The sequence below is a fragment of the Peromyscus eremicus genome, chromosome 10, assembly GCF_949786415.1.
Source record: "Peromyscus eremicus chromosome 10, PerEre_H2_v1, whole genome shotgun sequence".
Taxonomy (NCBI): domain Eukaryota; kingdom Metazoa; phylum Chordata; class Mammalia; order Rodentia; family Cricetidae; genus Peromyscus; species Peromyscus eremicus.
In genome coordinates, this window is record NC_081426.1 from 67,430,518 (window position 1) to 67,457,776 (window position 27,259).

Consider the following 27,259-nt stretch of genomic DNA (forward strand, 5'->3'; position numbering starts at 1 on the left):
TCAGGGTCCCTAGAATGCCAAATTCATGGAGATGGAAAGTGGCCTCATGAAGCTGGGGGAGAAAGGAGTGGAGAGTTAGTGGTTAGCGGGCAGTGTTTCTGTTTGAGAAGATGAAAATTTATAAAAATGAACGAAGATAACTGCCCAGCAATGTGAATGCACTTAATGCCCCTCAACCTCATGCTTACAAATGGTTAAACATCATTAATTAGTACGCATATTTTATCTAATAAATTTCTGAAATGCCCCAGTTGCCATATGCATGTGCATATGTATGTGTGCACACACATACACACGGATGTGTGAAAATGTTAATTATTTCTTACCTAATGGCTCCTTGGACACCATTAGTACTTGATGCTGTAGGATTGGAACTAGAGCCTGGGGTCTCTAAAGCTTTATTTGCGAAAGTTTTTGTTTGTCACGACCACCGTCTTTACTTTCCCTCCTGGGTCTGCAGAATTGGTATTGTGCAGGGTTCTAAGACTCCCGAGAGAGCACAGCATGCCGGGAGGATACGAGCAGTGCTGTATCCGTGTGCACAGGCCACTCCTGTCACAGTGAAGACAGAGAAAGCACTCCTGACCTGGATCAGTGGCAGCGCCTACATAGATCCCTGCGGGCGTGTTTGTGCAGCTTGGGAGGCCGCCGGCAGCAGGGCTGTGCTGGGCTGCCTGTGGCTTGGAGTCCCACTGTCCCGCCACTGTCCCGCCACTGTCCTGCTCTTGAGTGTGGCCGACCCTTGCCTCTCTTCTTGACCTGTCTCCTGCTTTGCTCTTTAAGTTAAGGAAGTTAATATTGAAAGAAGTGGACAGCCCCGGACGCCGCCCCCAGCTCTGGCTGAGCAGATGGCTGGGTCTCTTTTTTTCGGGTGTTTATTAGAGACCGCTCCCAGTGCTTCTTATCTGGTTCACATTTCAGTGAGTGCTTTCCAGAAATCAAAACACGGAAACCTCCATATTTACAGCAGGAGCTGGGCTGGATGGGGGGGGGAAACCCAGTGGAAGTGAGAAAGTTCCTCCTCCTCGCTCTGTGATACAGCCACACATGTCGACCTTGTCAAACGCGGGGCTTATCTGACTCCCCAAAGACCACGTTCATAATGACTAAGGAAGCTTCCTCTCTTTGAGTCTTTGAGATGGGGGTGGGGTGGGGGTGGGGGCCTGCTTCCTCAGACGCTCAGTTGGATTTTTCTTAGGATAAGTGAGTAGGGACTATTTTAAAGGGAAATATTTTCCTAGGAAAGCCTGTACTTCTGGTAACTGTATATTTGGAAGAAGTTCTAAAAAAAAAAAAAAAAAAAACAAACAATTAAGAATCTTCGCTGAAGTGTGGGTGTGGACCAGGAATTACTGACCTGTGGCCTTTAGCTGTGCCACAAGGCATTTGAGGACCTTCTGTGTCCAGCCCCTAAGTCTTTAAGGAGAGTTCTTTACCTTTACCCCTTAGGTTCTAAGTATTTGATTATAGGTCCTGGACTTTCAAAAAAAAATATAAATTATATTTATTTTAAACTTTTATTTATTTACTTTGTTTGTGTGGTGTAAGGGCATGTGTGCGCCACAGCACACACGTGTGGAGGTCAGAAGAGAACTTCCAGAGTCGATCCCTTCCATCGTGTGGATCCCAGGACTGAATTCAGCTCACCAGGCTTCCTGCAAAGCTGCTTACCTGCTCAACTGTCTTGCTAGCCCCTGGAATTTTAGGCAGACACCTTAAGAGCAACGATCTAAGTTTTCTGTAGTGGTGGGAGTGTTGAGACACGCTCTCAACAAGCCCAAGGTGGGCCAAGGGCTGGTTGAGGTCAGGGATGACCTTGAACTCCTGACTCTCCTGCTCAGCCTTTTGGAGGGGCTGGGATTACAGACTTGTCTGCCCCGCTCCAGTATAAGAGGTACTCAGGAGTCGAACCCAGGACCTTTGGCGAACTAGACTGACTTTACCCACCGAGCTGTGTCCCCAGCAGGCTCTGGACTTTTCTTAGTGCTCCTGAGACTTTTGAACTTTAATTCTTAGGTGAGGAGACTTCCGGTCAGGAAAGTTCAGAACGTCTGTATGTCTCTCTACCTGGTACGCTCCCCTTTATCCTTCGCTAGTTGCTTGAAAACAGACAGAGGCAGTTATGTGTTTTATTTAAAATGTACAAATGTTAAATCACAGCGAGACCAAACAGTTCACATTTTTGCCCATGTCCTTCAGTCAGCGCGAAGCTGTGCTGAATGCCACCATTGTAAAAACCTCCTCCCCGGCGTCCTTGTCGGTCCCTCGGTAGCAGCAGAACATGTGACATCGCTTTGATCTCGGGTCTGCTTTTCAGAAGGCACAGGCAGCCCGAGGGCGTCTTCTTTGCCACCAGATAGCTGGCTTAGGATTTTGGGGTGGGGCACATCCCGCTCGGATGAAGCACTCCACAGGGCTCTGCGGAGGAATCTGAGTGGAGAAATACTTAGCAGCAGAGTAGGCGGTTGGTCGCTCTGCCTGGGGATCAGGAATGTCATAGCCAGGAGCTCGGCCCAGTGGTGCCCGCCTGTAGTCAGTCCCTGTTGCTCAAGACCAGCCTGAGCAACGTAGCGAGATTTCCTCTCAAAAGATTGAAACAACAACAAAAACAAAGCCCCAGATCCCCCAGAACCAGAGATGCAAGACTGCATGAACCTTACAGGAAAGGCGATTTATCAGCCCTGGGCTTGTTCATGTGGTTAAGGCAGAAACTGGGGGGGGGGGGGGGGCGGGGGGGGGCCTGCTGAAGCTGAGTTCCTTCCCTCAGCAGCCGAGGCAGGAAGGGCCCAAGCTGCAGGTGGACCCACCTGGCTGAATCCCTTGCAGCCCAGCAGGTAGGAGGGAGGGTGGAGAAGGCAGCCCCCTAGCCCTACCTCCTCAGAGCAAGGGCACTCCTGTTTGTGGGGGGCCCCCTTTTCTAGCCCTGGGGAACTATGCTTCTTCCAAGATCCTTGGGTTCCCCCATCTCAGCCTCTTAAGAAGTGGGACAGTTGGCTGTCCCCACTGGGCCCAGCTCCCCGCTATTTTATAAAATCTGGGTACAGCAGCCAGGCCTCATTCTCCACTGTTATTTCTCCACCTGGACTCCTCTGTGGGACCCGGCAGAGAGCCTCACCTCCTTTGTACCACAGATATTTTCCTGAAAAGACTGGGTCTAAACGATGAGAGGCTTGACACAGTGTCGCACCCTGACTTTGGCGCCCTTGAGCCGTTATGGGCTCCTGTACCACTGGGCCTCATGCGGCAGCCCGGGAGCCACTCTCTCCCAGCTGCCCCTGGAGTGTGTCCTCCATGTGCACCATCCACCCGAAATGTCCCATCGTCAGTCTCTTCCCGCCTTCAGTGACCTTGGGTCCTGTCCTTGATAGCTAGGGCCTTTGTAGTCCACCCCTCACCCCAGTGATTTCACAGATACCCCTAGTTACTATCTGGGCTACTTTATGAAATCTGGGTACATCAGCCAGGCCTCAGTCTCCACTGTTATTTCTCCACTTGGACTCCTCTGTAGGACCCGGCCTAAGAATGTAGGACACACTAAGAATAAGTGTGTCCCCGGCCCTCACCTCTCCTGTGCTCGAATCTCTAGGGCCTGGCCGTCACACTGGTTCAAATGTCCTTAAGTCTGTTTTTTTTTTTTTTTTCCCAATCACTTGGCACAACCATCATCCCATCACAGAGGCCTAAAACATGAGTCTCGTCTTGTTCACCATCCGGGGCCAGCCCGCCTGGAGTCCCCTCAAGCACCCAGAAATACCCACTCACCTGGCTGTCCTCCTATGGCCTGCTCATGTCTCACCGGCTGGTGGCTAGGCCCTTCCTTGTTTCTAAGCTGGCTTTGTTCTAGTCCTGATCCTGGAGTGGCAGCCAGGCTTGCCTCCCTGCCCCTCCTGTGGAGAGGCAGGCCCTGGGATGGTCTTGCCAGCCCTAACCTCCAGCTGAAACTCTCCTCTTCCAGAGGCTCACACTCCAGCCCACTCTTGCCCTCTCTCATCCCACCCGCAGCCTGGCCATTTGCTTTCTTCACCTTGAACTCTGAACGCTGGGAACCCCTTTTCTGATTGTTGCTGACACTCCATTTCTCAGATCAATTCTCCTGAGTGTAGATATTCCTCAAGTTACAGCAGTATCAGCACTTGTAAAACTGTGAGAAGTTTCAAATGTACCTGATTAATATGCTCAACCTCTCCTACATCTAGCTTAGCCTATCCTGTTTGAGACTAAGAACACTGTTAGCCCACAGTTGGGCAAAATGATCTAATACAAAGCCTGTTTGATTTTCAACAAACAATGGTTGTCTATGTCAGGTGGCTGAGTCCCTGTAGGACAGTACCCTACTAAAATCCAAGGCTCGGTTTCCACCGAGGATTGCTTCTGACCCCTCCTAAGGTGAACCACCGACCATGCACAGTCCTTTGGCCAGCACTAGCTTCGTGGTACGGTAATGATCTCTGGCTGTGAGTCTGCCTCCTGCCAGGTGGGGTGTGGGCGGGGTGTTCTTGGCCCTCAGCATTCCCCTAGTTAAACAGAGTCACTGTGGGTCTGTGGAGACACAGCTCACACCTGGTGCGTTAATGACCGACGTGCCCATTTTATTATGTTGAATTTCTCCCCCTTCAGCTCTCCTCTGCAAACTGGCCCATCTTTAGGCCAACCTTGACATAGGAGCTGCTTTTAAAAGTATCCTGCCAAGATGCCTTGTCGTTTTTGTGAGGTTTAAGCCGACTTGCAAGTGGTTGCATTTCTATTGCTTGAAACATCAATTTGGCTCATAAATCTGACAGACTTGGTACAGACTCTAAATATCCCACCTCTAAAAGCTAAACAGAAATTTGCTTTAAACAAAAGGGGTTGTTTTCAGGGCCTGGGCCTAGGAGATGATGTCAAAGTTTATTTACAGTATTGTCTAAACCTGTGTGACCTTAACAATGATTCTGCCAGTACCGCTATTATCTTTCTATGACTGGGTTGAATATTACCCAGAAAGTCCTTTGGGGATCTTGGAATGGTGTGTCCGTGTGTAATGCCTGTGTGAGTGTGTTCAGACTTGACTGGGAAGATACTTTGAAAGGTGGCTAGTCCTAGGAGTTTGGGCATAAAGTAGTTTGTTCTATTTCAAAGTGCATGCTACCCCCAAGTACATTTGATTTTTTTTAAAATCTTTTATTGTGTAATATGTACAACAATATAAAAGAATAAAGTTATTCGCCACAAATTGGAGCTGACCTTCAATAAAACGTGAGCAAACACACGCACTGTGATGTGGTTAGAGATGGTGTTCTCAGTTAACAGCCCTTCTCCTGGATGGGGCGCCTTCTCATTCCCTACCCCCCTCGCTTTTATTGAGCACGTTCTTGTCCCGATCTCTAAGAAACTTGAGGCTGCAGAGGCAGATCTGAGAGGCTGAGGGCTCCCTGCTGAGGGATGCTGCCCGTTCAGGCCCTCGTAGGAGTAGCTGACCCTGAGTCCCTGATGTCATCTACTTTGAGAATTTACTCTTTTCCTCACACACATGTGCCGATTCCCCGGACTCAGGTGTCATGGCCCCTCCCCCTGGAGCCTTTCTTGGTCTATCTGGGGCACCGTAATAGTCTTCGTTTAGTGTGTGACATGTAGCTCACTCAACCTCCCCTACTGTCTTGATTTCATTCATACTGTCTGGCTCCGCACAAGCCTCTGGGGTCCCTATCGGCACCGAGTTTTAGTTATGCGGCAGATCTGTGCCGAAGGAGTTGGCCTCTGCATAGCAGCATGCAGAGTCTAGGCCCTGTGTGGCCTGGGTTCCCTGAGTGTGTGGGTGAACCAGAGTCCCCCTACCCCTGGGAGTGGTTTGAGGGCCTGGGTGACATTCACTGAGCCCTTCCTCACTGCCCCCAGCTTTGTTCTATTCCCAGTATGGACTTTGTAAGGTCTCCAGGGTGTTATGGGCAATTACTAGGATCCTTCCATCTTGGTTCTTATCATGATATTCCTATGGGGCCGTAAAAGTATGTCAGAAACAATATGACACACACACACATCATTAGTGTTTCTTTTTATTATAAATTTGTAACCAAACAGTACAGAAACTGAGGGGCAGTTGAACTACAAGCTAGAGGCTCTGTCTTCTCTTGGCCTACTTCCCCAAAACCAGACTAGGCCCCTCTGCGTGGGTTTCCTTCCAAACCATCGTTTTACCTGGTTCCCTATATTCACCTCCAAAGGTGGAAAGGCTTTGAAATGACTTCCCCACTTTTAACCCCAGCTAGAAATCCAGGCTTTGCAGGGATGGTCCTTTGTCCACGAATAAGGCCCTGGAAGTCAAGGCTAATAGGAGCCAATCACTACTGTAGGGGCCGGGCCAGGGACCAGCAGTTGGTGTCCGACATACTGTATCTTCAATAGAGGACGCAATAGAGGAACAAATTCTTTTCTTTGAGATTTGGGTTGCTTTCGAGTTCCAGAGGAGTCCTCAGGAGCGTTCTGAGTAGCCATCCTCCTCACGGTACATACACCAGGCTCTGGATTTTAACTTCATTCCCCCAAGTCCTCTGCAGACGCACTGAATGCAGGCTGCAAGTTGGAGGCCTCTCTAATCGTAATCTAATCTAAACGTTTCACCCACATTAAATCCAACAGTAGATCAGCTAATAGAGGCGCCTCTTACAGTTTCTACTAATCACAAGCCTTCAGCTGTTTCCCCCTTACATGCATGCCCACATTTGTGTGTGTGTGTGTGTGTGTGTGTGTGTGTGTGTTTTCACAGCACGTACTTCGTACACGTCATTGATACACTATCAATACACATCCTAAGGAGTTTGGGGATAAAGAGCAAGTGACTCGGGCGGTGTGAGTAGCAGTTGGCTACCTTAGGGCACAAACGCCTGTTACAGGGTCCTCAGCTCAGAGTTAAAAGAACTGTGATCAACACTGGCTGCTTCCTGGAAGGTGCAGTGTGGACATATCTGGGCAGAACAGCAGGCGATGGGCAATGTTTTTTGCTTTTGTTTTTAATGACACAATGGAAGCCACACTGGGGGCCTCATCAGGCTCCACCAGAGGTGGCAATGCCATGGAGGAAAGAGGCAGGGCCTCCGGAGAAGGCTTAGGTGGTGCTTGTCGAGGGTTTTTGCTTGTTTTGTTTTTTATTTTAATTTTATGTTTTTGTTTGTTTTTCAAGACAAGATTTCCCTGTGTAGCCCTGGCTGTCCTGAAACTGACTGTAGACCAGGCTGGCCTCGAATTCAGAGACCTGCCTGCCTCTGCCTCCCAAGTGCTGGGATTAAAGGTGTGTGCCACCACCGCCCGGCTTGATGTTAGGGTTTTAAAAGAGCAAGGATACACTATTTATGACGTAGAGTGTGCTACTTTATCTAGTTCAGCGATGATGAGAGCGAGTACACGGTGTGGGAGAGTCACCATTCCGTCTCATTTCCAGAGCCTCTTCAACCTCCGGACAGAGCTGCCGTCTGTTAAATGGTCTCTTCATCCCCCCTTCCCGTCCCCCCCCAACCCCATGCTATGGTCTGTCTCTGAACTGCCTTGCTCCGTGTAGGTCACGTAAGGGAGGTCGGGCATCCATTTGTGTCCTCTCCCGTGTTGTAGCGTGTGGCAGAACTGTATTCTTTTTTACAGCTTACTAATATTTCGTTGCGCCAACACCCGACATTTTACCTGTTGGTAGACAGTTGTGGTCTTTTTTGCCTTTTGGCTCTGCTGAATAATAGTGATAGGGATGTTGCTGTGGGGTATGTTTGAGCCCCTGCCTTCAGCTGCTGCCTTGATTTTGGACAGATTTGACACAGGTAACAGGGAAGACACCGGAAGCACTTGAAGAGGCTGTGAGCAGAGGAGGTGCTGACCTTCCTTTCGCACTGGTGTCTTTCACAGCTGTCTGTTTATGTACAACCCCCACCCCCCACCCCCCACCCCGTCGGCCCCTGGGGTGGTGAGTTTTATCATCGTAGGTCATTTTCTTTTGGTTCATTAACATGTTCCGGGACAAGAACATAACTCTTACTCCTATTCACAGCCACATAAAATTAAGGAAGTATCACGTTTGGTGATACAAAAAAATCCCAGTGTAGACAAAAGATGGCCGAGTCGACAAGTTGCTGGAGGCTTGCTGAATATCAGGTATACATTTGAAAATGTGTATTTCAGAGTGGATTCACAGTTCAGTTGAAATTGTGTGTGTGTGTGTGTGTGTGTGTGTGTGTGTGTGTGTGTGTAAATGGGCACACACCCCTGTGCACAGAGGTCAGAGGAGGACCTTAGGTGTTGCCTTTGCTGTTTGCCATCCACTCCCCTGAGACCGGGTCTCTCACTGACCTGGAGCCGGCTGGCTGCCTGGGCTAGGCCAGCCGAAGAGTGAGCTCCTGGGTGGGATCTCTCTGCCAGCCTGGCTGGAGGCTTTTTATGTTGTGCTGAGGACCCAAACTCGGGCTCTCTGGCTTGTTCTCCAAGCCCTCTTAACTCTGAGCATCCCTATAACCCTGGGGTACCTTTCCGAGGGACGCTGCTTTAATGTGAATCTCTATTTCTCTAAACCTGAATCTCTGTTACTACTATTATTATTTTTGGAGAGGCCATGATAACAACATGGAAGATAGTTTGGAAACAAGGCCATAAATATTACCTTCGCTTGTCCCCTAATAAAACTATTTTTATTTTATATTGTTTATGCAGGTTGAACTTACACAAGTCATTTTGGGAAATAAAACCCGAATACTTCTAGTGGCAATGATTTTTAAATTTCACAAAAGGATGTAAGGCATCAGCTAAATTTCTGGATTAAATTTGGTGTCAGCGTCTGAAGCATGCATATTCCATTCACTAGAACTAGTTCCTCCCTCCCTCCCTCCCTCCCTCCCTCCCTCCCTCCTTCCCTCCCTCCCTCCCTCCTTCCCTCCCTCCCTCCTTCCCTCCCTCCCTCCTTCCCTCCCTCCTTCCCTCCCTCCCTCCTTCCCTCCCTCCCTCCCTCCCTCCCTCCCTCCCTCCCTCCTTCCCTCCCTCCCTCCCTCCAGAGGCTACATAAATTGGGATATAAGTAACGTAAACCAATAGTTTGTGGCTACCTCCACTTTTCTTTTTGAACGCTCCCCAGGCCTCTGAAAACCGTCCCCACTGCCCTGTGTCCTTAAGCAGGCTGCGCCCCATTGAGGTGTGAAGCCTGGTGGCCCAGGTAGGCTTTGTCACCCTAGAACAGCTCTCTGGTTGCTTAGTGACATTTGATGGCTGTAATCCCTGTCATTGTTGTTCTGGGCAGAGTCTTTTGCTCTGGGGTGACCCGGGCTTGACACAACAGGACCCACAGTTGCTCTTCCAGGTGAACCGCTGGCCCGGATTTAGACAGGGATTGAAGCTGGTCATGCATTCATAAGCCCGTAGAGTACAATTTGAGCCTTTTCTCTACAGTGCCTTCCTTCCTTCTGTCCCATTCTCCCGGCCCTCCGCCTTCTGTGTGCACATGTGCGTAGCCCCCCCTGCATTCCTTACTTTACAGACTTCTTTGCCTGTTCATTTATTTTTTTTCCTCCCATCTCCTGCCATAAGGAGAGCTCCACACTTGAAGCTGCCTGCCCCAGAACAGGCAGAAATTCCCACTCCACTGAAATTGTGCCCTTGAATTCCAGGAGTCTCAGGGTGTGTGTGTGTGTGTGTGTGTGTGTGTGTGTGTGTGTGTGTGTGTGTGTGTGTGGTATTTATCTTTGTTGTTCTGTTGTTCTATGTAGACCAGGCAGGCCGCTGCAAATTTACAGACATCCGCCTGCCCCTGCCTCCCAAGTGCTGGGATGAAAGGTGTGTGCCTGGCCAGCTCCCAGGAGTCCCTTTGTAACTGTCTTAGAGGATGAGTCTCTTGTCTGTGGTCTCACCATGTGGTATCTGCCTCAACCCCACCTTTTTTTTTTCCTGGCACTTTCTAAAGCACAATCTTGCCTTGGCCTCTCTTCTCTTCTTTGCTTCTCTTCCCCACCTCCTTCCTTCCCTCCCTCCTCCCCCCTCCTTCCTTCCTCCTTCTATCTCTCCCGATCCTTGGTGATTTAAAAACAGTGACAACAAAACCAACCTTTTCATGACCTCCCCCCTGTTTTTGCCTGGTAGAACCCTTGCTGTTCGGGGTTCCATCCTGAAGTCATTCCTGTCCAGTGAGCGATCGTCCTGCAGGCTGGACCAGGCTTATGCCCAGGTGTGGGTCTTCCAAGCTCTTCAGCCTTCCCTATCAAGGACTGTTTTCCAGCCAGGTGCCCCATACATTGGCTTCCTGGTGGCTTTTCCCCTGCAGCCTAGTCCCCTGCAGTCTCGTCCTCCACCTCACCTGATGGGGTCAAGGTCCAGTCCACCTCCTTTTCTTCAGTCTGAACTTACAGCTGTATTTCACTTAGTCTGGGCTTGAGCAGAGTCCTTTTAAAACATTTTTATTCATTGTTACTGCGTGTGCACGTGTGTGCTGTGTGTGTGTGTGTGTGTGTGTGTGTGTGTGTGTGTATGTATGTATGTATGTGTACATGCATGTACCTTCAGAGGTCAGAGGGCAACTTTTAGGGTTTGGTTCTACCCCGCCACTTTCAGTTCCGATGGCCAGGGTCGCCTGACGGTACTTCTCACCCTGGCTTCTGGAGCGGAGAGTTTTTTCCTTAACTCTGAAATGTGTGTCAAAATCGTGTGCCGCACCGAGGTGGCCTTCCTGGGCATTCGGTTGATCAGATTGGAAGCCAACATGTGAGGTAAACTGTCTCAGGGTCTAATCCTCAAGGTGCGGCCGTCATTTTTTACCTTGACATTTGGAGACATGTGGATATTTACTTCTGTGAGCATTGTCACGTAAGGAGTGTTGTATGAAAATAGGTGAATTCCAAAGCTTGAAAAGCAGAAGGATGTCTTCCTGTCATGTACGCTCTTATTTCTAATGTACTTTTTCACTGATACATATGCACACACATACATGTGTGTGTGTGTGTATTTATCATACCCGCCTGCTGCTTCCCCGTCTCCCCTCTCCCATCCTTTTCACCTCCTCTTCCCTAGCCCCCCCTCTTACTTACACAAAGTCTTCCTAGTGTTGTCTTTGGTGACCCACTGACTTTAATGAGGACTGCCTGCGTGAACAGCACTCGCTCGTGGCTCATCTCCTTGAGTGAGGGCCACGCACCAGCGGTTACACCACTGAGGACGAAGTCATGCCCATGCCACCCAGGAGGTGGGCGGCGGATCATTTTTGTTTCTGGTTCCCACTGTGTGAGAGGTTGCTGTGTTTTCTAAGGTGAGCGTTAGCGTAGCAGCGCCATGAGGACAGACCGTCAGCCGTGTGAGCCCCGTGCGTGATTGACCCAAAGAAAGCACGTCCAGCTCGGCAGCTTGTACACCAGATATGACCCGCAGGACTAATTGAAGGCTGCAGAAAATAGCTTTATAGATGAATTTAAACTTTAGACAGAATTCCCTTTTCAGCCACAAATAGCAGGGCTATTTTTATTGTAGCGTACACAGAAGATGGAACTCAATATTAGAAGAACTGCTTTATCTCGCCAAGACAGCTCACACTCAACACAGTCCTTGTTTTTCTTGGCAGGGACTTCCCAGCCATCTGTGAGTCCAGGGGAGCCGTCTCCACCATCCATCCAGCCAGCACAACCAGAGTTAATCGTCGAAGCTGGCGACACAATCAGGCTGATGTGTGTTGATCCCGCCTTCGTCAAATGGACTTTCGAGACCATCAAACAAATGAGTGAGAGTCAGCACCATGAATGGGTTCAGGAAAAAGCCGAGGCCACTCACACGGGCAAATACACGTGTATCAACAGCGCTGGACTCCGAAGCTCTGTTTACGTGTTTGTTAGAGGTAAGTGCTGGGCTTCCTGGGCCGCTGTGTCGTAGAGTGTCCGGTACTCTGTTCCTACTCTAAGGTGACAGGTTCTAGAAGGCTCAACATAAATGTTTTCCTTTGCTGGCTTCCCCCATCTTTAGATTCACAGTGGCTTTGAGTGTGACCCCAGCTGGGGGTCTGCAAGGCCATAACTGGATTACAATCTGGTTAGCCCATTTGTCCTGGTGCTTGGAGTCAACCCTAAGAATAAATTAGGCCCTTTGGGAAAACTGCATTTTAATGCCTTGAGATACTAAATATTCCCGCTTTAGTAAAAACACTTCAGGGAACCAAAGGCCTCCAAAGGCCTAGACAGACTAGCACTTCAAAAGACTTGGCCCACTCTTCAGGGAGTAAACCCCAGAAAACCAACTCAGACAGCTAAGCGTCCCTTATCAGCCGTTAAGTTCTTCTGGGGTCGGTTCTTCCCAACATTACAACCTCTCAGAAACAGAAGACAAAGAGACGTGACAGTTATGGTGCTCTACCTCATTTTCTAGACCGGTTCAGCAGTTTGTGTGTGTGCTTTTGCCGGGATGTCAAGAACCCCTGGCAGGGCCATCTCCTTCGGGTGATGTAAAAACAAAGCTAATGACAGTTTAAGGGAGACATGAGAAGGCAGGAAATGGGAGTCCTGGTTCCAGCACCGGTTGGATTGGGACTGGGCCCGCCATTTATAACATGCTCTCGGTTCTGGGAGCAGAGAGCAGATGTGTTTCCTGTGCCTGGGAGATGTGCTGCCTAGTGAGCGCCGCCCCCATTTCTCACTGTGGTCTTTAGATAAGATGAGCCGCCTCCCTTAGGGAATTGTTAGGGAGACACAATTATACAGATCTTTGCACGCTCCAACAGGGGTTAATAAAGCTGCCTCGGAAGATTGCCATGAAATTGACTGTGCCTCGGCCTGCTTTATCACTGGTCCTTCCCTAAGTGGGCAGCTGAGGAGACATGCTCCACCGAGAAGCCACAGTTGAGCTTCTGGGTTCGGCTCCGGAGTTGTTAAGCCCACCCCCGAGCTGCTGGTGACACTGGAGAAGGTGTCCTGTCATTTCCAGGTGGTAATGAGAGCACCATTAGGCTTAATGATGGGCTGCACAGACACTCACACCCTCCCTTCACGTTTAGACCCTTAACTAGTCTATGCCAGCGTGAGGAAAGAAAAATGGCACCTTGTTGGAGGCCCTACATACACCCTGGTGACAGAGAAAGTGTAGGCAGAAAACCACCTGTGGCTTCTGATCATAGTTCGGTCACGATGGTTTGATTTTTTTTTTTTTTTTTTTTTACCCCCCTTAATTAAATGATTAAACAAATATATTTCAGTGGCAACAGATTCTGTCTGTGTGTTTGCAACATTTGATTTCCAGGTGGACAGGATAATTTTTCAACAGTAGTTGAGGGGGCTGGCTGGGATGATGATAGCTTGCTTGTCAAATGAGTGCTTGCCACCTAAGCTTGAGGACCTGCTTTTGATCCATAGTACCCACAGCAAAGGCCAGTGTGTTGGAGGCCGGAGAGGAAGCTCCGTCTTTAGGAGCACACGCTGGTTTTTACGGGGCACGCAGTTTGGGTCCCAGCACCCACACTGGGGAACTCTCACCACTGACAGCTCTGGGAGATCTGATACCCCCTTCCAGTCTTCAGTCTGTGTGCACATGGTCCACATACAGACAAGCTACCACATACTCCTACACGTAAATTAAAGTTTAAAAAAAAATTGAAAGCCATTGTGTTAACATAAGCTTGCAGTGCTTTAAAAATCTTTTAAAAAATGTTTTCCCGTGGTGGCTCATGCCTTCAATCCCAGCTGAGTCAGGTAGATCTCTGTGATTTCGAAGCCACCCTGGTCTACATACAAGTTCCAGGCCAGCATAGTAAGACCCTGTCTTAACGAACAGACGTGTCCACGTGCAGCCATGCCATGCGCTGACTTTCTGTTCTGCTGCTTCATAGATCCTGCCGTTCTTTTCCTGGTCGACCCGCCCTTGTACGGTAAAGAAGACAATGACGCGCTGGTCCGCTGCCCTCTGACAGACCCGCAGGTGTCCAACTATTCCCTCAGGGAGTGTGACGGGAAACCTCTCCCCAAGGACCTGACATTCGCCCCCAACCCCAAGGCTGGCATCACCATCAAAAACGTGAAGCGGGCCTACCACCGCCTCTGCCTCCGCTGTGCTGCCCAGAGAGAAGGCCGATGGGTGATGTCAGACAGATTCATCCTGAAAGTGAGGGCAGGTATGGCGCCTTGCTTACATCTTGTGGGAGATGGAGAACCCTGTTCATGGGGCCAACCTCTCTCCTCCCCCTTAGCCTATCGCCGCATCAGGACACAAGCGACTAGTAAGACTACCAGTTTCCAAAGTCATGACGGACATTGGTGGGTTCCCCCCGAAGTGACAGGTCCATGGCTGTTGCTGGCTAAGATGGTCACTAAACTTGCTGGTTTAGGGCGTCCCAAAGCGACATCCTTGCCATAAGTGTCGGACTGAATGGGAAGATTCAATTTGCGATTAGTCTGCAAGGGGTTTATTTTTTAATTTGCTGTGGACAAGTGACTGATTTTTTTTTTCCTTTAGCTGATTGATTCTAATGCATTCCCAAGCCATTCAAGCTCTGGGAAAGAAAGTGCCCACAACCCATGGAACTTTAGTGTGGCGTCACATGAACCTCTCAGTAGCCGGAAGATAAACTAGGCCTTGTATTTGAGATTATCTAATTCAGCCTCACTTTGGGATTCAACTGATGAGCATTTTTAATCTGCTTTTGAAAAACTGTATTCATTAAAATGAAGGGAATTTTCATTATTTTAAAACCCGGAGTTTTCAGAAATAAGAAAGATGTGATTGTATAATATATGGGAAAGAGACTCATTGGCTAGGAGAATATTTGTAGTTGTAGGCTAGGTCCTCAAGAAATCATCAAGTGTGTTCCAGGTAAAGGATTCAATATGCTTCACTGTGTTAACGTCTTCCACCAGATTGGAAAAGCCACAAGTATTTATGATCCCCTAGTGAACACTCCTATCTTTTTTCACTCAGCGTGGATGAATATACTTGTGAGATGAATGGCTTAATTGATGGTATACTTAGATATGTAAGCAATACAGATAGGTTAGTATGTATTGTGTTTTGTATGTTATTTAATGATATAATGCGAGCTATGCACAGTCAAGAAAAAGCAAGTTTGGGCCTAGAGAGGTGACGCAGAAATTAAAGGGCTTGCTGCTCTTCCAAAAGATCAGTTCAAATCCCAACACTGACCTTGAGTGGCTTACATCTGTCTATCACTCCAGCTCCAGGGTATTCTATACCCTCCTTTTGGCTTTCTCAGACACCCACACATGGCATACATTTACACACACACACCGTCACACACACACACACACACTTGTTAAACCAAAAGAAGTTAAAATTCATGCTGTAACGGATCAACTGACTCCAGGTACATATTTCTTTTCATTCTAGCCATCAAAGCTATTCCAGCTGTGTCTGTGTCCGAAACAAGTCATCTCCTTAGGGAAGGGGACAAATTTACAGTGACATGCACCATCAAAGATGTGTCTAGTTCCGTGGGCTCAATGTGGATGAAGGGGAACACTCAGGTAAGGAGCTCTGTTCACTCCTCATGGTTTGTGGCTGTCCCCGTGTGGGAGATTGTACAGGTGCTCTACAAAACTGGCCTGTGGATGACTCTGCTGGTAGACATGGCTGTTAGCAGCTGGCTAGAGTGTGTCCCATGCTATTTGCCCATATATATATTACAACATAGGCATTTATTATTAGTGGCAAATAACGGCCACATCCTCACTGTATTTTGAGAAAAGAGTGGGCACTAGCCTCGGGTTATTACTTAGCACTTTTTTTTTTTTAAATGACCTTAGTAAGGAGATTTAAAAAACAACAAAACAAAGGAATAACTGTATAACCTTCAGGTGAATATTGTCTGCGTAAGGCCAGATGATAGCAAGGGTGGTCAGCAACCTTCTCCCCTCTTCTTGCGAAGAATAAATAGTGTCATGTGTGGCCCACAAAACTCTTCTGATCCCCAAAAGAATGACTGGGGATGGGGTTCTCTTTTTGTGCAGCTCAGATTTCCTCCTTTGAGGCCGGTTACCAGAGAACAAGTTGGTAATGGTTTTCTGTTTGTTTTACTTGCTATTAATGTACTGGTTATCTTTAATGTGAAACATTTAGACATGATTGTGTTCTCATTCATTGACAAATATATATTGAATGCCCACTATATATCAGATGCTGTGTGGGGCATATCTTAAATAAATTTTAACCAGGTACTCCACCCCCCACCCCCCAATCTCTTTTCTTCCCGTGCTAAGGCTTGAACCCAAAGGTGTTATGCTAAGCAAGGGCACTGTCTAACCAATTTTAGACAGTTTTATGTGGCTACTTTATTTTGTTTTATTTTTTTTGTCTCAATAACAAGGGTTTTAAATGCTTAATTTTCCTAATATTTTGCATTAAAATTCCCATTGACTGAGTTCCTTTTGTATTTTTAAGTAATTTTAGTGAAATGATTACCTAGCCATCAGCAGCTCTTCTTCACTTCACATATGGGAATGTGAGGTGAAAGAAAAACATTTTATTCCTCCTCTTCCTCCTCCTCTTGGCCAATGTTCAACATTGGCAATTTCATGCCTGCATAAAGAGCCTTGTACTAAACGCATAACCATGGTGATCCACATAATGATGGTGTTTGTGCAGACCTTGATGGATGATATCTTGCTTTGTCTATGAAGCCTGCCACTGGTCTGGAGAATGGATTGTACTGGAGGCTCATTCTTTTAAACCAATGTCTCAGAGATACAAGTTTTAGTTTTTAGACCATCTAATGTAATAAAAATAATAGCTTCTGTATGGATTTTGGGCTAACCTTACAGAGCACAATCCCATATTAATTGGCTTTCTATAATCCTTGATTTCAGATGAGAGAACCATTTAGACTGTGTGTGTGTATTTGAGCCTGTGTATACTTGAAAATTACCCCTTTTAAGATGAGAAATTCAATTGCCCCAGGTGGTTTTGTTCTGAGCCGGGGTTCCCAGGAGCCCTGCATGCCATTCCCAATTAACCCACTGGCGATGGTAGCTAAGTCTTTAGTGTTAGGAACTCTTTGGGGAGATCCCAGTGTGTGCCTCCAAGGGTTAAAGAAAACTAAATCATGTGCAGACAGCATGCAATGTGTGACTTGCAGATGGGACTCTTGGCCCTCCGCCAGGGTTCACCATGAATCTTTTATTGATCCTTTGGCATAATTTGGAATGCTGTTAGCACTATCAGATTATTTAAAAAAAAAAAATCTATAATGTTTGATCCTGACCATTTAGAGGAAGTTTCACTCATGAGAAATTAGATCCAATGAGATCTTCAGAATGGTTGTGATTATTTGTTCACGCCTAAGTCTTGGGCTTTCTATAATGGTTTTCATCTTGGCTGGCTCTCCCAGTGTTTCCAAACGCTAACATTTCTATTCACTTTCACTTCTGAGCTTGGTGGGATGCTAATTATGATCTTTGACTTAGGGCATTGTTAGAACATCATTTTTGACCAAGCTGTTTTGTTCTGCCCTGACCATCTCAGAGTTTGTGCTGAGCACCCTTTTGGGGACTCTCTGGCCCTAGTAGGAAGTGGTGTTCCATCTGTTTGTTGTTATCGTGGCTTTGGAGAGAAGTCAGAAAGAGTTTTGTTTTGATAGTGTTCCTGTACAGGGAAATGACAGATTTTTACCACTTAGAAACATCTAGAAGGGATTGTTTGGGATCTGTAGCATCCATATGGGGAAGGTCTTCAAAGCCCTCTTGTTAGCTCACACCTTTTAGAAACAGAGGCCAAGGCCAGCTGTGTCTTTGACTTGATCAAGAGCTCACAGCCAGTTAATGGCCACAGAGATTCTCTTCCTTTTGTTAGACCTTGGGCCATCAACTTTTCTGTATGCTCGTTTTAATGGAACAGGATTCCAAACATGGTGGGCTGGTGTTAGCTCTGTAACAGAGCACCTGCTTTGCCTCTGTAAGGCCTGCAGTCACCAGCCCTGAAGACAAATTCTTAAACTAAATTATACGAGGAAAAAAAAAAAAGAAAGAGAAGAAAGGCATTGTCTGTGTTTGTAGTTAGCAATGTTGTAGATAGGATAGAAATATAATGTGACCATCACAGGCCATTTAAAACTTCTGGTAGGCACATTCCAAAAATAAGGGGTTTTTAACGTCGTATTTGACCCAGTAATATGAAATACTATCATTTCTTACTAAAATTAACATAAAAGTTGTTAATGATGTATTCTGCATCTTAGATAATTCTGAGTAACCAGAATCTAGGATGTATTTTATGTGGACTCAACAACTGCCACATTTGAAATGCTCCGTGGCCACGAGTGGCTAGTCCTTATTGATGCGGGTGGCTCACATGCTTTCCATGGTCGTTTCGCTTGTCTTTTCCCTGCATGCATGCTCTTTCACTTGGTGGCAGTTTTAAGACTGATGCTTGGTGATAGCTCCTCACTATTGTAGCCCAAGCTGGCCTTGAACCTGTAGCCCTCGGCCTGTCTCAGCTCCCAAGTGCTGGCACTACAGATGTGAGCTACCTTGTCCCCTTCTGGGCTTTCTAAGTAAAAGAAGCATTTCTCCCATTCCCTAGTCATAATCTTTATTGTGATATTGACCCGATGGATGCTCATGTTGTTTCAGGGGTGACGACGGCGGTCACATCCTGGAACTTTTGTCCTGTTGTCTCTTAGACACAGCTGATCTGAGGACCCGAGTGTCCTGCCCAGCTCCCTTCCAGCGTCATTCCCCGGTACCAGCACCAGTGCTGGGCTCGCCCTGCTGGGGCCGTGTAGCCGGCCAGCGCCCTCGCCCTGCCCTTGGTGGTTGCCGGTATCACCTCCTGCTTGCTTGTTTTCTTTGGTGGATGTTTTTTTCCCTCTTTGTAACGGGAATGTGTGCACACTGCAGCAAATTTGGAGTAGCGTTGCCTATATTAAAGTTTTCCCATGAGACTTCCTCTGCAAGCATCTCCCCATGAGTGGTCTGCAGACAGATCACCAGAGTGTGGTCACAAGGGCAAGAGCCATGGTCCTCTCCGGTCGGCCTGCTCCATCGCTGCTTTGTGATGTGGTCTTGTACATGTCACGTGCCTTATCCCTTCAGTAGTTAAGAAAATGTGACTGGGCTGATGACTGTGGTGGTGAACCTCTCAGTCAGCTGTCTTGATTCCAATTCTCATTTCACTTTTGAAGATACTAAATGTTCAGAAGGAGATTATATGTTTTCTTTCAGTCACTAGATGCACACATAAAAAAGGTAACAGGAGGGACGGTAGCTAGAACTCAGCTGAGCCTGCTTGCCTAGCATGCGTGAAACCCTGGGTTCAATCCACAGCACAGCGCAAACTGCGCTTGAGGGTGGCCTGGGCCTGTGATCCCAGCACTCAGACAGAGAGAGGCATGTGGCTTAGAAGTTCAAGGTCATCCTTGGCTATTAGAAGCTCTCCTGGGCTACATGGAGATCCTGTCTCAAAGGGGGGTAGTGTAGGAAATTTTCATATGACATAAGTGTGCTGACTCATTATGAAATGTCAGTATTCTGTAATATTTCTTCCATGGTGACTCCTAAAACCTAATACTGCGGAGAACTTGGAATGAATTTCCTCATTTTTCCTCCAATCATTCATAATGACTATCTTTCAATATAATCCTGTGATATGAAGGGGTCTAGTGACAGCCTTGTCACGACGCCTTATTATTCCTCCTAGTAGTGTATAATGAATGCTAATATGGAGAAGTTAATTGCTGCTATTTTTAATTTAGGAAAGATCCTGAATATAAATTATATGGTAATCTTTGATGTTTTTTTTTTTCCCCTTCCTTTCTCAAAACCGCAGACCAAAGCCCAGGTGAAGCGCGGTAGCTGGCACCAGGGGGACTTCGATTACGAACGCCAGGAGATGCTGACTATCAGCTCCGTAACAGTTAATGATTCTGGAGTGTTCATGTGTTATGCCAATAATACTTTTGGATCAGCAAATGTCACAACAACCTTGAAAGTAGTAGGTAAATATCTCTATGGGAATGTATAAATTACCGGCAATAGTGAAAGGAGAAATTACTAGATAGTCTCCTTTTCATGCAAATGGGATTCTAAGAACCGATTCGTAGAATGTATTATCAGCGAATGAATGAATGAATGAAGGAATGAATGATTATTCTTCCTGGAGCTTCTTGCCAGAAGAACACCAAACCAGAGCCTACCAGTTTACCCCAGAGGACAGTGGAGAACTGTCACTCAAGTGCAGACCTGTCACTTTGCCCTCCCACCTTCCCCTCCCCCTCCTCACCTTTCAGCCCTCAGCTGAGAGATCGGAGCTTGGAAATGACCGTAGATGCTCTTTGTCAGGCATCTGAGATGCCTGGAGTATTTCTCTGTCTTTCTGGTGACTTGTGTTGGTCATGGCCTTCGGTCCCTTTGTGGTTTGTGCTGAATTGGGCTTCTCCAACCCTTTTGCTCCTCGCTGCTCTGTAGCGTCATCACTCAGGCCTTCTGGAGGCAGCGCTGGTCCTGGAGAGCCTCTGTGAGAGCAGGGTCCTGTGGGTGCGTTCTCTGCCCCCAGGTCCTCCACGTCTGCTCTGCTCTTCCTAATGCTGGGAATTCCACAAGTGTTGATTTCCCAAGCAGCACATAGTGGGTTCTTTGTTGTTTTCATTTTACTCAGACTAATAATAATTATCCCAAAATTATTTTATTCATAGGTTTTTGGTTTTGTGGGTTTTTTTTTTTTTGTTCTTGTGTGTGTGTATTTAAAAACTTTGCGTCTTTATTGTAATTAATATATAAAGTTATATATCTCTTCATGCCTTTTTAATGCAACCATTTTCCTGCTGCTTGCTTTGGATAACACACATGTAGTGCGGTGAAACTCCTCTTTGTAAGGAATAATAAAGCAACACATTGTTTGTTTTCATCTCCCCCGCCCCCCAGATTTCAGTAATTTATGGAACAGAGCTCTGTGATTTTTTTTAAAACTCCTTTAGTAACGTCATAAAAAAATGTGGTGTTTCTGCCCAAGTTCTAATGGAAAGTCTCTCAACAGAGAAGACACTTCGCTTATAATTATAGAGTCCTCACACAGAAAGTGTACTCCTCTGTCCCCAAATGTGATCGTGAGCCATTTATTAATTTGAATAGAGGGCTATGCTTTTAAAATATTAAACTCCATAAGCACTAATTTGCTAAGTTGATTAGGGAGCATGTTGATATATCCTCTTCAGCTCCAGAAAGCTATTAGTAAGGATGTTTTGAACATATTGTTGTATGTAATCGGATTTCAAAAATCCATTCATCAGTTTCCAAGAATTAGAAATGTGTGACTGGAAAGCCAGCCCCGTGGCTGTGAAATCCGAATCTGGTTTTGTCGTGGGTAAGGAGTGACTTGTGGTGGGACAGGAACAGGAAAAGACAATGGGAGGATAATTCTGTCGACGCTAGGAGTGGGGTTTGGATCCAACATGGGATGGGTGTTAGAGTAAGACTTTGGGACTCTGCTAACTTTGATTTTTTTTTTAAAATATTTAGAATTGTGTACAGCAAAGGCTCACAACATGATGTCACAGGGCTGCATATAGATCATAAAAAGTTTACTGTGGTTGAAGCGAGTGAACATACCTTCCATTTTCCAGTTACCTTTTGGTGGTTTTTTTTTGTGGCACAAGCTGATGGATTCTGACCTAGTTTGGGGTTAGGGGCCTGCTACTTCGCTTTTTCTACCCCAGTTTTTCTCTTCATTTCCTCTCAGAAGAAACAGCCTCCAGCTCCCCACATCATTGGAGATGAGAAGAGGCAGATTTTTATGGGAATGTCAGACATAGAGTTTGAACCTGATTAAAAGTTAATGTACCACCAGTTTTTCTTTCTTTCTTTTTTTTTTTGGTTTTTCGAGACAGGGTTTCTCTGTGTAGCTTTGAGCCTTTCCTGGGACTCACTTGGTAGCCCAGGCTGGCCTCAAACTCACAGAGATCCGCCTGGCTCTGCCTCCCGAGTGCTGGGATTAAAGGCATGTGTCACCACCGCCCGGCTACCACCAGTTTCTTAATGCAGAAGTACTTGGGAAAAAAATTAAACATAGCAGTTTGTTTAGAGTTCCTTCTTTATGTTATGGTGCTTAAGGCAGAGTCTTAATAATTCTTATATTATAGAAACTTAAAGCTTTATTCCACTACACAACATAATCCTGTTGTGTTAAGTCAGCCTTTTGTTACTATGACAAGACACCCGACACAAACAGTTCCAAGGAGCAAAGAGTCGTGCCTTGTGGTTCCAGGTTCCAGGTCTGGAGACTTGAGGCAAGTCTGGAACAGCATGATAGGAGCAGGTGTCCGAAGAGAGATGCTTACCTTATGGCAGTCAGGAAGCAGAGAGCAAGCCAACAAAGGCCAGACACAAGACAGACTCTTCAGGGGCATACCCCTGCTGACCTATTGCCCGCTAACCTCCTCGCCCCAGCCCCCCTTCCCCCATTCCATTCATCAGTAGAGTTAGCAATGGATACCCACTGATGAACTTAGAATCGTCATGATCCAATCACTTCCCACAAGCCCATTTGCTAGCAACCAAGCCTTTAATACATGGGCCTTTTGGGGGTATATTCTTTATAGTCAAATCATAAAACCTATATTGAGCAAGGTAGACTACAGAAAAACCAGGACCATATTTGCTTTGTGGTATCGGTGGCATTTTTTTTCATTGTGCGGTATCTGGATATATGACCTTGTGATACATCGTTTATTCTTTTAACATAGCAAGATCTAACAATCAACAACCCCTCGTCATAAAGAGTGGCGGGGTGATGTTGTTTGTGATTCTGACCTTAGGAAAGGACCAGCTCCAAGTCCAGTTTTTTTATTTTGGAATATTTTTTCATTCCACACTGAAAACAATCCCTTTTAAATTGATTCAGTAGTGAGAGGACACTAGATTGTGTTTTTGATCCTGAACCTTTCGGCAACCAGAGAGCATTAAAAACTGCAGTGACAACCTCTTGTGTATATGCAGATAACTACAAAGATAGTGAAATTTTACAATTAATTTTAAGCATTTGAAAATGAAATAGAATAAAATTTAAACTTTAACTTGATGTAGCTGTTTTTAAAGATTTGAGTATTTTGCTTATTTTTGTATATGAGTTTTCATTATACATACAATTTTATTCATGTTCTTATTCTCTCTCACTTAAAATGGATAGAGACTAAAAAAAGAGGCCATTCTTGGCTTCTCTTAGACCTGTGTTCAAAGCTAGACTTTGCTATATGGCTTTGGATCCAAATATAAATCATCTATTTCATCTATAAATTAGAGATTACAAGTATTACCTATAAATTGGAGTCATCACAAATCTTTAACCTGGGGCTGGGGAATGACTTACTGGATAAGAACACTTGCTCTGCAAACCTCAGGAGGTGAGTTCAAATCCTCAGTACCTACATAAAAAAACTAAGCATGACTGTAGCCCCCGATACTGGGGTACAGAGATAGGGAATCCTGAGAGCTTCCCGGCCAGCTAGTTTGGCTGAAATGGTGAGTCTCTGACTTAGTGGGAGAACCTGTCCCAAGGCAGTAGGGTGGACCGTGATGAGTGAGCACCTGGAGTGCTGTTCTAGCCTGGCAGGTATCTATCTCCACACTCTGGATGTGTATGTCCCATCCCCACAGACACCAAACATGACACACATACATACACAGAAAACCCATAACCTGCTGTTCATCTATAAATTAGAGGCTACAGCTCTATGTTTCCCGAATGATTGTAAGCATAAATGTCGTAATTATTAAGTAAAATGTGTGCTAAAGTGCCTGGGGCAGTTCTTGGCGCGTAGTAAGCATTCCCTAAATGGTGGCTATAAAAATAATATCGGGCAATTAGTTTATTGCTCTTTTTCAGGTGCTCTTGGATTATTATGTAACCATTTCTAAGACTGCATTATTTACTTCGCCCATGTTCTGTCATTTCAAGAGTTATTGTAACCTGTGCAAATAGCACTTTGTACATCTCTAACCCATTTTAAGAAGAGCTCTCAAATGGAAATGATAGGATTTAGACTTAAAATAGATCATTTAAAAAAAGAAAAATCTCGATTGCTAACTGGTTCTGAGAAGGAGTGTGCCAGTTTGTCGTGTGTGGCTCGCCGGGCTTCTTTGAATGCACTTGAGATTCTTGGGTTTATTTTAAATTGGTTTAGCTATTTTTAATAAATGGAAAGTGCTATCCACATTTTAATTACTGGTTTAGCTAAACATTCTCCCCACTCCCTGGTTTTAGTTTATGTCCTCTTTCCCATTACCTTAATTCAGATTTGCCCTTTCCTGTGTTTTCCTTTAGTTGCTTCCAAAAACTATCCACCCCATCTCCCCGTTAGAGGTAAAAGTCTGGTTTTCATGTTAAGATGCTGTCTGATTGGTGGCCCGGGTTGTGATAGCGCATGATCTGAAAGGGGCCAACTCTCCTCTTCTTCAGATACACAATGATACTTTCTGTAGCATTTTTATCACACATTAGAGCTCATAATAGCCTTGTTCCGTGGTACTTTCTTACTGGATTTGTAACTCTTCTGGATCTAGATAGGGGCTATTTTAGTAAAATACCCTAAAACTTGCACCCCACAAGCATGGAGGCGAGTGGTTAGAGAGGCCCTTCTAGGGAATTGCTAGTGATAACTGCAGTATACAAGGCAGGGACTTTGGTGTGTGCCCTTCTCATCCAAGGATTGGTGACGAGCAAAGGGAGGTCAACACATGGCTCACTCACAAATCTTCTCACTCGGTGCTCGTCAACACTGGAAGCCACCGTTTTTTGGGATCCTAAGGTGACGTTGTGTGTTCTTGTCGGAATATTGATTGTTGTTTTATTCTGTTACCAACAGATAAAGGATTCATTAACATCTTCCCCGTGAAGAATACTACAGTGTTTGTAAATGAGGGAGAAAATGTAGATTTGGTTGTTGAATATGAGGCCTACCCCAAACCTGAACACCAGCAGTGGATATACATGAACACGACCTCCGCTAACAAGGGGGAAGATTATCTCAAGTCGGATAACAAAAGTAACATCAGGTAAGAAAGGCACTTGTGCCCTTCTCTCTCTCCCAGCCACCTTCCCAGGTCCTGTTCTGATGACCCAGCAACGCACAGAAAGATGCCGCATGAAGAAGCATACCTAGAGCTACCTCTGCGTCCTCAGCTGAGAATTCCATTTTGTTGTGGGTTTAGAATGTTCACGCCACACATGCGGATGTATGCTGACTCAGTTTCTCATTTGGAAAGTGGGTGTTACTTTTCTCTTAGTTTTAAGGGTAACCCAAAGCAATGACTGGCCTATCTTCAGGACACAATAATTCTCCTTAGGAAGCTAGGAAAATTAGTATTGCTACAACTTTATTAAAACTCTGAGGGCAACTATGAATTATTAAGCTTTGGGCTAGGTGATCAATTATTTTTCTTTACTATCAGATCTCTTATTAGATCCTCAAAACATCATAGTTCCAATAGGAGCAGTACTAATTAATACCTAATTACGTGCTCACACTTGTTTTTGTCGTATATACCTTACATATGTCAGCACAAACCTTAGATGTAGCACTTTTTTAAATTTTTAAAATTTAGTTTGTTATGGTGTGGGTATGTAATGATGCAGTAATGTAATGCACCCCAAAGTACGTGTGAGGGTCAGAGACCACCTTTGGGAGTCAGTTCTCTCCTTCCACCTTTTACATGCGTCTCAGGGATCCAACTCGGGTACGTGGGTTGGAAGCATCTTTACCCACCCACTCACCCCACTGGCTCTGGAGCACTCTCAATTCTCCCATTTTTGTGCATGAGGACACCAAGGCACAAAAGGGTGGAGTGATGTGACCGAGATCAGATGACCAATGGGGGGCTGGGAACTGGGTAGAGTTTCTGTGACTCCATTCAGGAGCAGCTGACAGTTGGATGAACACAAGTGAATTGATGAGCTAGCCTGGATTGTTGAGGGTTGGGCCGAAGAGGGTGGAGTTGGGAAGTACCCAGGTAGGGGAGGAGTGGCCGAGGTAGACACTCATAGGCTGGGATCTTGTGTGTGTTTGTTTAAAAAGGAATTACCATAGGCCCAGTTCCCTAGAAGCTGAACTGAGACAGGAGTTCAGTGGCATGGGATTTATGCAGACAGAAAACTGTGAGGGAACAGGCAAGCTGCTGAGTAAGGACCTTGGGGAACTCAGCACTGAGCTTCTGTACCTGGCCATTCAAGGTGACCTTTGGGTGAAGGTTACAGATGTGAGGTGTGCTGAACTGCACCCACAACATGGGTCCGAGGGCACATGGAAATAGGCCTGTAGACGAGGCACAGGGACACAGAGGCACCTGCATGGGAGGTTGAGATTAGAAAGTTTGCTCTAGCAGCAGGCTGTGAGGTGAGTGGTGAGAGGAAAATGACCAAGGCCACTGAGCGTGTTAAGTTGGTCATGGCCTGCCCAGCTGATTATCCATCTAGAGCTCACACCAACTCGAGGGTTACATGATATTCCGTCTTCACAGCCATCCTGCAGGTCCCCAAGTAGAGCAGATGCTTGAATAACAAATATTGCAGGGGACTCTGGGAAAAGAAGTCTGGGAGTAAAAAGAATACTAAGAGATAGCATTATTGACAGAAGCAAGGTCAGCTGACAATGGGTGGAGGGGAGTCATTATTATGTGGAGCCCGAGGGCCCGAAGAGTGGACATGAAAATAGAGGGTGTGTGCAGAGCCAGGGTTCCCCAGAACAGAGCTCAAGGTACTGCTACAGTGTGGGCAGAATAGGAAGTGGTTATGAGGGTAGCCTGGGACAGTGACCCCAAAAGCTCGGCTAGCCTAGTTCTGTGTCTTCACATGCAGGTTTTTGTCCCAAATAGTGTGTCGTGTGTGTATTTTGTTAACACTGAATTAAATGATTTATTGATATTTCCCCCCAAATAGGCATTTCTTCCCAAGTAGAAACAGTGACAGAGACTTGGATTTTAGGACAGACTCTCCACAGGGGGTTGATATATTGTCCTTCCCTTGTAGATATGTGAGCGAACTTCATCTGACCAGATTAAAAGGCACAGAAGGAGGCACCTACACCTTCCTGGTGTCCAACTCTGATGTCAGCGCTTCCGTGACATTTAATGTTTATGTGCACAGTAAGTAAATTGCAGGACTCCTTATCTTTTTATTTTGTGTTATTGCACGCTGCAGCTCGCGTATATAACAGCTGCAGAGCTGCGTTTCTTGTGTACTCTGTAAATAATGTTTCATGATAATTTTGACCTTAACAAAGACCTCGTGGTTTGGTGGTTGGAAGAGAAACCGACTGGCTGTTCGACATTTCACTGGCCACATGACCTTGTAGAAGTGTGAA

The 27,259-nt window shown here is 46.2% G+C and overlaps 1 protein-coding gene across 2 annotated transcripts in view; it reads left to right on the forward strand.

Annotated features, from left to right (window-relative positions):
- Positions 1–27,259, forward strand: part of Kit (KIT proto-oncogene, receptor tyrosine kinase) — a 78,519-nt gene that overhangs the window by 21,603 nt on the left and 29,657 nt on the right. For both annotated transcript variants that reach the window (XM_059276029.1, XM_059276030.1), the window contains exons 2-7: positions 11,549–11,818; positions 13,796–14,077; positions 15,307–15,443; positions 19,738–19,906; positions 24,767–24,956; positions 26,926–27,041. In XM_059276029.1, coding sequence (XP_059132012.1) covers positions 11,549–11,818; positions 13,796–14,077; positions 15,307–15,443; positions 19,738–19,906; positions 24,767–24,956; positions 26,926–27,041 — 1,164 coding nt within the window. The remainder of the gene's footprint in view (positions 1–11,548; positions 11,819–13,795; positions 14,078–15,306; positions 15,444–19,737; positions 19,907–24,766; positions 24,957–26,925; positions 27,042–27,259) is intronic.